Source organism: Sinocyclocheilus grahami, unplaced genomic scaffold, assembly GCF_001515645.1.
Source record: "Sinocyclocheilus grahami isolate Dianchi unplaced genomic scaffold, SAMN03320097.WGS_v1.1 scaffold120.1, whole genome shotgun sequence".
Lineage (NCBI taxonomy): Eukaryota > Metazoa > Chordata > Actinopteri > Cypriniformes > Cyprinidae > Sinocyclocheilus > Sinocyclocheilus grahami.
In genome coordinates, this window is record NW_015505299.1 from 708387 (window position 1) to 719461 (window position 11075).

Genomic DNA, 11075 nt, shown 5'->3' on the forward strand with positions numbered 1-11075 from the left:
CATTTAAGCTATTTAAAAGCGAAGGAAAGCGAGGAAAATAGGGAAAATTCAAACGAACAATTGCTTTACTCCGAATTGCCGCTATTTGAAAGTGAACGTAAAATGCGCACGCAGCTTTTACAAGCTATTTAAAAGCGAAGGAAAGCGAGGAAAAGAGGGAGCGCCCCGCCCCCGCGGTGATACCGGTATTACCGGTGTTGTCACACGTCGATTAACCGGTGGGACAATTTCCTCACCGTCACAACCCTAGTTTCAACCAGTTTTGTATTGTTATAATGTCAATAGTGTATATAAATGAACAATGTGTATTCTTTCTCTGTGTTCCCTGCACCAAGATATCCCTGTTTATTTGTCAGCACAAGTCTGCCACACTCTTAAAACACAGGTTCTTTATTGCTGTTAATGGTTCCAAGAAAAACTTCCATGGGACCTTTGTTGTGGAAAAAGGTTCTTTAGATGATTAAAATAAGACTAAGAACTCTTCATTGAACCCAAAATGGTTCTTCTATGGCATCACTGCAAAACTGCATTTTGAAATCATTGTTTTTAACCGTGCAGATGATGTAAAACATCTCACCCGGTGACTTTTTGACCCCCCCTGGGCTTTTGTGAAAACTAGAGCTCATACTTGCACATTTTTTGTATCCCTGCTCACGGTTGAATCGAGCCCAGTGCATTATGGGTGTTGAATTTGCAGCACTTTTTGTCTGTTTCTTCTAGTCATGTAGTACTGATTAAAGCACAAATCACATTTCTACTACATAGACAGGCAAGTTTTATTAAATGCCATCTTGCTTTTGAGCTAATTTGAATGAATTAGCCATTTATCATGGAATACATGAAGGTACTTTATGCATATTAGTAAACAGTTCTGAGTAAACAGTAAAAGCATACAGATTTGGTGCAATATTAGCATATAATGACAGAATTTTCTTCACTAGCGTAATTAAAGGCTTAACTCGAAGCTTTCTGTTTCAATAGTAAATATGTCAGCGCAGCGCATACACTACCATTCGAAAATGTCTGAAAAGCTTAGATAAAAATGAATACTTTTATTCTGCAAGGATGCATTAAATTGTAAAAAAGGGATTGTAAAGGCATTTATAATATTCTTTCACATAAATGCTGTTCTTTTGAACATTGTATTCATTAACGAAACCTGAAAAATAAAATGTATCACGATTATCACGTGTGAGCAGCAAATCACTTCTGAAGATCATGTGACACTGAAGACTGGAGGAATGATGCTGAAATAATTTACAAGGAAAACAGTTCTTTTACATTATAATATTAAATCACAGTATTATGTTTTTTACTGTCTTTTTATCAGTCAATCAATAAATAAAAACAATCTTTCAGGTCTTTAACTTGCTGTAAATATGTGTCTAGTAAATAATCTATTTTTAGATAAAGATATAGTGAATAAACCAGAGACAGTCGTCCCTTTTCATTGCTCTTTGTGTTGTAACTCTATGAAACCGTGAGTGAAGCAGAAACTAAAGCGCTCTGATTTACAGGGCGATGCGGTGAAAGATCTCATGCAGCGTTTTTTGGGCGACCAGGCCGCAATGAAGAGACAGGTGCTCTCGGCCAACTCAGTGGAGCAGAACTTCCTGGGTCTCAAGCGGCTGATAGTGAGTAGCAGATCATATTTATTCCTTCATGGAGTTCTTCACATTTTCGACTCATTGAAGCACAGACAGACATGTGTCTGGTGTGTTTTTGTGTTTATTGCTGGGATATTTTTTGTACTTGTTCACCATCTCCATTTCTTTTTGAGTTTCATGACTGTCCAAACTCTGCAGATGTGCTCCAAAATGTGGCAACTAGTGAACTGGAAATCAGTGCAAAAATCAGAGCAGCAACCCAATGTATTTGAGCCATTAGTTGGTAAACTAGCAATGTTTCTCTGAGACTGGTGCTGGAGAGACAGTCCAAATATAGTATAGTCACTCACAATGTAGTTATGTGGATTTAATCCTGAATTTTAATCTCTCGACAAAATCCCACTAGGATTTTTCCATTGGCTTTTGGATTATTGCAGAAAATAAACTCTGTGACTAACAAAAGTTTATGATTGTTACTTGTTTTGTCCATCATGATCTTCACAAATGAACACCATTTATGAATTTTCAAGCCTCAATGTATTTAACTGGCAGAAGTAAAAAGATAAGTGCAGACTATACCATAAATGAACCACACCATGATTACATGACTTTAACGTCACCACCATTAAGTGACCCGAACAACTCTTTCAGGATTTATAAAAAAAAAATATTTTCCTTGAACGTTTGAGAATAGTTTGAAAGCGTGCAATTATAAACACAATGGGGCTGTGAAAGCGACTAGTGTGTTGATGAGTTTACCCGTTTAATGGAATAAAACAAGCATAAAACATAAAAATATCCTGAGCTTGTGTTAAACAGACTTTATTTCAGGCAAAAACCCATTTAGGACTTTAGGAGACAATGGAACCGGAAGTGCTTCCCAGGTCTCGGCCTACAAAAATATTCATCCCTGCAGCACTCTATTGAGAAAATAGTCACATTCAAGCGTTTAAGTGCTTAATTTTTTATGTTTAATCCAATTATTTAAAGTTTGCACCACTCCTTAAATCTAATCAATTTCATTCTGATTGAACTCATTCGGATCGATTGAGGTGATTACATGAAGGTTTTCAGTTCGATTGAGCCACCAATATGATGATAAATGGATTCTTTGGGTGCACGTAAACATGCTGATGTTGCTTAATTTTATATCACTAGCAAAATCATCACACACTTATACAGTATTTATCAGGAATATTCAATATATCCATGTACATGGTATATCCCATCATATTGCCCATCTTTATCTGAGATCGTGTGTGTGTGTGCGCGCGCGCAGTGCTGTTCGGAGCAGCATGAAGTGTCAGCTAGAGCTCTAGGGGCCCAAAATTACTGCCTCACTGATTTACCGCTGAACACACAGACAGGCCTGAGACGCATAGCCTTGCCTGCTGTGCCCACGACCTTCACCGAATGACAAGGAGGCACAAAAATATCCTGAGCTTGTGTTAAACAGACTTTATTTCAGGCAAAAACCCATTTAGGACTTTAGGAGACAATGGAACCGGAAGTGCTTCCCAGGTCTCGGCCTACAAAAATATTCATCCCTGCAGCACTCTATTGAGAAAATAGTCACATTCAAGCGTTTAAGTGCTTAATTTTTTATGTTTAATCCAATTATTTAAAGTTTGCACCACTCCTTAAATCTAATCAATTTCATTCTGATTGAACTCATTCGGATCGATTGAGGTGATTACATGAAGGTTTTCAGTTCGATTGAGCCACCAATATGATGATAAATGGATTCTTTGGGTGCACGTAAACATGCTGATGTTGCTTAATTTTATATCACTAGCAAAATCATCACACACTTATACAGTATTTATCAGGAATATTCAATATATCCATGTACATGGTATATCCCATCATATTGCCCATCTTTATCTGAGATCGTGTGTGTGTGTGCGCGCGCGCAGTGCTGTTCGGAGCAGCATGAAGTGTCAGCTAGAGCTCTAGGGGCCCAAAATTACTGCCTCACTGATTTACCGCTGAACACACAGACAGGCCTGAGACGCATAGCCTTGCCTGCTGTGCCCACGACCTTCACCGAATGACAAGGAGGCACTGTGTGTGTGTGTGTAGTGTGGGACTGCCTGTGGAAGCATGAGCTCTAATCCCCAGATCCTGGACTTCACAGATCAGATCAAGAAGCTCTGGAGCAGAGAAATGTGTGTGAGAGACACACAGAAGATCAGTCCTCTGAATATAGTGAGGCATTCATGGACAGTGCACTGTATCACTCCTAAAGACCCTATGTGTGTTAACAAATACATTTACATTCATGCATTTGTCAGATGATTTTATCCAAAGCGACCCACATTTCATCCAAAGCATACATTCATTAGTTCATGTATTCCCTGGGAATCAAACCCATGACCTTGGCGTTGATAGTGTCATGCATTACTGCATGAGCAACAGGAATCATATATGTTTATGTGCCCCTAAACTTTATAATTTGCAGTTAATTGCAAACATTGACATTGGCCTGACCCATCCAAACTTTGTTTTAATAGGAAATATGGGCAGGAAACTGAACTTGTGAAGCCATTTACATTTTTATATCCCTAAATTACCCTTCAAAAAAAGTTATGTAAGATGTGCTTCCAAATACTGTCATTTTCTGGTTCACTGCATTTGTTTGGCTTTAACTTTATTTATCAACTCAATTAAACAAGCATGTTTAACCTTTATCCAATGTTCAGATTTTTGTTCTGGAAATGTATTCAGATGAGAGCATATTTAATTAGACACTGCCTCATTTGCATATTTAAACTTCAGAAAACTTATACAAAAGAGAATTGTTGAGTAAAGTGCCCCTATTATGCCATTTTTTTAGGGTTCCTAATATTGTTTGGGGAGTCATGCATGCAAGGTCAAAAAACGCTTTTGTTTTCTCAAAGTATGCATTTAATATCACCTCATTTTCCAACTATTCTCAAATGATTCGTTTGAAGCAGTTCTGAGATTCAGTCTCTCTAAACCCCTCCTTTCTTTGAGCCTACTCTGCTCTGATTGGTCAGGTGGCCTGGTCTGTTGTGATTGGTCGACTGTGTACACCGCGTGTCTGAAACGATACACCCATTGCCATAGTTGTGTATTTATTATATTACATCTATTATTTATCATACTTACAGGTTTTGATTCAGTGGAGCCAGCTGGTCCAAATAAACTGGGTACTGAGCTCATCTTTCAAGAGCAAGCGTTTGTGAATCCCGCATTAAATTCCCCGAGATTAGAGAAACAGTCGTCAGTAACACAAAAAAGATTGGGGTTGTACTGCTGTGAATTTTAACCACTGATTCTTTGCAGCCTCATCTTTCCTTTCATAGCGTTGTGCACAGCGCAAACAAGGTCCAGTGATGGAGGGCGGGTCAAGCTGTTCACGGCCGGCCAACGTAGCACATAGGCGGGCATTATGCAAATGTGTTACCCTGTGACGTGTAGCTGTCACGGAAGTAGGATTTGAATTACTGACGACTCGTTTAGGCTGTGTAGAGTCAATTCTTTCTTTTGGGAGACAGTAACTTCATTAATCATGCACTTTCAGCTTTACAACTTCGCAGATCGTTTACATTCACATACAGCTACATTAAAAAGCTATATTACAGACTGCGTGAAAGGCAGAATTTGAAATGGCATAATAGGGGCACTTTAATGTACTGTGATTAATCAACTGGAGACAGTATGATATATATTAGTTCATTAAACAGGAATTGTATGCGCTCAAAAAAGAAAGGCCAGTAAGTTATCAGGTGCATAGAACAAAAAGAAGTATAATCAACAAGGTAGCTGAAATTGAAACCAAAAAAGGTCTATCAAAAATATATATTTTATTTTAAATATGCACAAGTGTCTTAAAAACAGACCAAAGAACGTAAATCGTTTACACATCCACAAACGGGCAAAACCTACAAAATTAAACAATTGATTACATACATATGTAATTGATATATAATTATGTGTTCTTGCCCTTTATTGTATGTTGTTAAAGTGAAATGGGTGGGGTTTTTTTAAAAAGGGAAATTTTGGGAATTGGATTGTTAATTATCCCTAATTGATTAAGTTCAGCTGTTAACAATTTGTAATTGTGCCTTTAAAAATGAGATGTTGCTGTTTGCCTTATGAGCACTGAAGATGGCATGGGCTGAAACGTCTGTTTTTAAGACACCTTGCACTTTTGTCACTTTTTCACTCATGCATATGAAAAATAAAAGTTATATGTTTGGTAGACCTTTTTTTGGTCTGTTTGCATGTTTCCAGTGTGCGGACAATTTCTGCTGCCTGAGATCTATCAGTTACAGTTGTTACCCTTTTTTACCTGAAGTGTTAAAACGGTGTATTACAAATGGATGGAAATTTTATATGCAATTATACGGGGTTCCAGTGATTATTTTTGGCTCTGAATCAGTCTTATTTCTCGCGGCACCATCCTGACTTCCTCTCCAGCTGTTCAAAATAATGTTACTCTAGCTTATTTTTGTGGTCACAAAGAACTGAATCTCTCACTTCATCTCTCAGTTCAGTGTAGATGGTGAGACAGTTTATGGATCTGCAAAAAATTACATTTCGTTTACATTGAAACAGTCATTTTGAGATTGAAGGTTGTCGGTTTTAAATGTGACGGGATTTACATCCAGGGTGAAGTTACATCCAGTTTTACTGTTGATCCATTGAAGGGGACACAAAAAATAATAATTGGGACAAAAGAAAATCCAGAGAAAGTTATTGACTTATAATGCACCACATTGTTTTTAGTAATAGAAATTAAATGAATTTGATTTTAACATGAATTAATGGAATATACTATGTATGTTTTTGTATTACAAAGCTAATTAGTAATTTGCTGTAACTTTGGCTTTGGCTTTTCGACTCCATCTATTCGGCTTCACAAATCCATCATTCAGCCTGGATCTCTGCTGACATTGGGCGATGATGCTTGTCTGTTGGGTCATTTGTTTTCCCATTGCATTCAGACCAGCGCTGGCCTTTAGATCATGTGCAATGTTTGGTGGATGGTTTATCGCCACTGACTACATTTATTTTCATATTAGTAGATTTGTCTGAAACGTTAACAGAACTTAGATGATAATGATGTGACAACAGCATCGGCTGTCTGTAGCATGTAGAAAGTGCTATAGGTTAGCATGGGTTAAACGTTCAGTAATTAACCTCTGGTCATCAGGGTCTATCACAGTCTTCTTCACAGTCTTCTTCACGTCTCGCTGGCTGTCTGACCTCATTGCTGCATTCTTGCCTCTTTACAATCCGCCACTGGGTTTCAGATGCTCTGATCAGCCTTATTTTCTGCCAGACGCTTCTGTTTGCTCAGAAAAGCTAACAAGGAATCAGAAACTTATTGTTGTTAGTTGTTTCTCCAAAAATTAGGGGTCTCATAGATCCTATTCGTCACTGCTACACTGCATAGAATGAATTAAAAAATGATTAACAATAAATAAATAACAAACATGTTTATTGAAATGAAATATGATGATTTCCCTTTCTATGTAGGCTTTTTTCTATAATTTAAGTAGAGTTTAAAAAGTATTCTTCATTAAATTCTGAATGGTTTACAGCTCTGGGGCCGGTTGCACCAGCTAGATGTAAAAATGTTAGGCGTAAGCCCTACACTGGGCACCAAATAAACTACGGCCAGGCGCAGCTACGCCCAGAGTAAACGATGCACATCTATGCGACACATTGTACCGCAGTGATCGTTGAGACGCCATTCACACTGCAATGGCTACAACTACCAATAAAGAACTGAATTGCTCACGAGAAGATAAAAACCAAAGCCAACACGCCATGATTTCACTGAGTAAACATTTCCTAACAAGTTTTATATTTTATAAAATATGTAAAATATATAAAAACCTTTTACATAGTCTTCCTGCACATTCTCATAACAAATGTATTCAAACATACATTAAAAAATGAAGACGACAGGTGTTAAGTAAAATATAATGAATTAATTATACTGCACATATTTATCAAAAGTTGACTATAGAGTTTATGTACAATGAATGTCTTTTCTGAGGTATATGTGACGTTACGTGCATATTAGGGGTGTAACGGTACACAGTTGTCACGGTACTATATGTACCTCAGTTTTGGGGTCACAGTTCAATATGAGTCCATTTTGAACTGGCAGTAGTGCTACACACATTTTTCCCATATTGTAGCTGGTCGACCGGTGCATCTGTAGAACCCGAAACGTTTTCTTCAAGCTCTTGTCATCTGAACTCGCCATTCTTGTTTTAAGTTGGTGCGTTGATAGTCTCTTCTTCTGCTCTTTTCTGTTGTGGTGGTTAGCGTTGCATTACTGTGCGCTCCCCTTTCTGGATCAATCGCCTGTGACTGACTGTATTCATCGTCTGACTGCATGAACCGTACTATGTACTATGACGATTTGGGATGAATACATGTACCGTTACACCCCTAATGCATATTGTTCACAAGTTTTACTGACATCTTTCTGGTCTGAAACGCTGATTGATTGATTAAATGAGACATGATACATTTCAGTAAGTTGTTCTGTTTCTTTCAACATCTTTCTGATGTTCATTCATGTTTATTTTTTTGCCATAACTAGTAGTAAAGAGGAAGAGATGATCGTTTGACGTGCTGCTTGAACTTAGGCGTAACAGCGAATGCCACATCAAAACCACATTTATACTTTGTGTTTTGTGAGAAAATTGACAACATTTAGAAGCTGATACTTTGTTTCGTAAAGCTTATTGCGATTATTGGGTGGCAGGTGTGCTATAAATAATGAATGTGAAATAGGCTATTATTTTCAAGCATTTATACTGTTCCTCTGAACAAAATGCATGATACGGTTTCTTCTAATAATGCCAGATCACATGTAATATTTTACTGCATAATTATATACGCAAATATATTTTGTGTTAGGTCAGTTACCGCTGCTGGCAGTGTGGTCGCCGAGCTTGACGATTGCTATATCGCTTATCCTGTCCGAAAGGACCATAAACTTTACAGATGATGTCTGCAGTAATAATTAATTCACAAGCATGAATCCTAAAAACTAAACATGCCTTTTCACTTTACACTTACCTTTGACAAGGCATAAGATTTAGTCTCAGATGTAGCACTACTGGTATTAATTATAAGCACGACTTAAAGCGCATTTTACTCCCAGCGTAGTCTTACAACCGATCCAGCGTGTCCAGCTGGTGCAACCGGCCCCTGGTGGTTAGCCATTTTTTGCACCGACTTTAAACCACAAAACAATTTTAATGTAACAGTTTTACGTATTATATGTGTTTTCATCTAAAGACTCTTATTTTGAAGTCTTACTGTTTAGTTACTGCCTTATTTGATTCCTTTGTTTACTTCTTTGATTTGTTGCCATAGTGATTGACTAGTGATCCTGACCTGTTCCTTGGTGTACCTTGTGTACATTGAAATTAAATTTGAAATGAATTGAATTGAAATAGACTTGTTGTCCCCAAGGGGAAATTTGTCCTGGACTCAAGGTGTTTACACTGACACTTTGGATGTAATACGTTGGATCCATAAACTATAAATACAACAATAACCAACAGTAGAAACAAATTAAAACATAGCCTTCTGTTTTCATTGGTTCATTATCAGTTCTTGTCTTTGCTTTGCTTACAATGGTGCTACATTTGTGCTCCCATTTTGTATTATCCTTCACCTTCATTCCTTCATTGTCTTCATGGGTTTTGTGATTAAAGCTGTAAATAGATCCACGCTTCAACTCCTTTTCCTTCCACAATTAAACCGGATCTCTGTAGCGCTTTCGGGTTAGTAACAATGATAGCCGTTTTACAAGGCTGTGGTCACATATTTAGGATTAATTCAATAAATAGCCATAAATGCATTGGTATTTTTTGTGTGAATGTCTGACTGTATAGCGCCACCTCTACCATTTGAGCCATCGGCGTGATTGTAAATTTTAATTACTTTCAATTAATGTCTTGCTGTAAAGGTGACTTTGGTGAACGTGTTCAGAATAATCCTGAGATTCAGAGTGGACTCCAGCCAAAAAAAATGTTTTAGTTTATCATCAAAATAATTCTCTTTTACTGCAGTCACAACAGCATCACATTGACATCGTTAAAGGTATAGTATACTGTAAAATTAAAATGTTAGCAAATTTGCGAGCCTTTTGAGAAGGAGATTTTCAATGAATTTGTTGATCCAGTTCTTAAAACTGGGCTGAATGATTTGTTCAGCATCGTTTCTCAACTCACTGATTCGGTCACAGCAGTTAGCGAGTAAAAAAAAAAAAAAGTATTTTGTGTCCTTTTTGAATTTTGACAACTTTAGTATCATTTAATTGTATAGTAACTGTGTTTAAAAGAGTGAACAGTATTCACAATTCTCTACAGAGGTCTGGAATGACTTGAGGATGATTAAATGATGACATTTTTCATTTTGTTGGTCGAACTATCCCTTTATAAGAGCAGAATCTCTGATCTGTGATGTGCGCGTTGAGTCCCTGAGTGTGCAGTACATCAGAAAGGACCCTCATTTCTCCTGTCATTGACTTCTCTTATGTTTTATCTCAGTGGCGGCTGCTGCTTTTGCCCATTTTCCTGCCAGTGGTTTTCGGCTTCATTTGCCGCTCTAATGAAGATTTAGAGGCTCTGGGGTCTCTGACAGAAAAAGAGAGAGAGAGCAGAAAAGAAAGATAGAACAAGTAAAAATGCTGATGAAAATGTATAAGAGAGACTGAACTCAGGATGAGAACCGAACCCAGATGGAAAAACAGTGCTAAGAAACAGCATCCCATCTGAAGGACGTCCACATCATGAGCCAAAATGCCAAATTACAGTGTTCTGCTCAAATTAAAAGTTAGATTGGTGTAAGAATGAAGTTCATGAAGTGCAACCAACAAATCGCACAAGGTCTAATTGTGAATTTGAATGAATTCCCAATGTGAACATGGTCTTATTTATCTTATTTATTCATTGTATACTGGATACCTTACTCAGGGTAGACATCATATTGAATTTAATATGGATGAAAACGAGGCTGTGAGAGTTAGACTTTAGAGCTGCTGTCTTTCTTTCTTTCTTTCTTCTTTCTTAGTTGATTAATCCCTACCAATAATTAATAACTGGAAGTCTGCCATACATTTTATTCAAACATATTTTCTGTTCAGTTGCCTTTTTTTTATACTGTAGTTATGCAACTGTACATGGTATGATAACCCTCAATTTTCATACCATGTTGTTTCGGCTCAAACAGACTTATTTTTTACAATGGCGCACACTGGATAAATATCCTAGAACACATGCAATTTTCAAAATTCACAACATTTCAAACAGTTTGGGGTTAAATTGCAAACTGTTTACTGTTTTATTTTTACGGTTAGGTTTTCTTTGGGGGGAAATAAATTTCATCAGCTGAACAACTGGCATGAACACACTGTACTAATGTCCCTTTATAGCCTTGTTTCCATTCCTGTAAGAAATTAAATAT

The 11075-nt window shown here is 37.3% G+C and overlaps 1 protein-coding gene across 1 annotated transcript in view; it reads left to right on the forward strand.

The window, feature by feature from the left end:
* LOC107589762 (trafficking protein particle complex subunit 12-like) overlaps window positions 1-11075 on the forward strand; it is a 35255-nt gene that overhangs the window by 4881 nt on the left and 19299 nt on the right. Inside the window, exon 3 of the mRNA XM_016278284.1 lies at window positions 1518-1634. Coding sequence (XP_016133770.1) covers window positions 1518-1634 — 117 coding nt within the window. The remainder of the gene's footprint in view (window positions 1-1517; window positions 1635-11075) is intronic.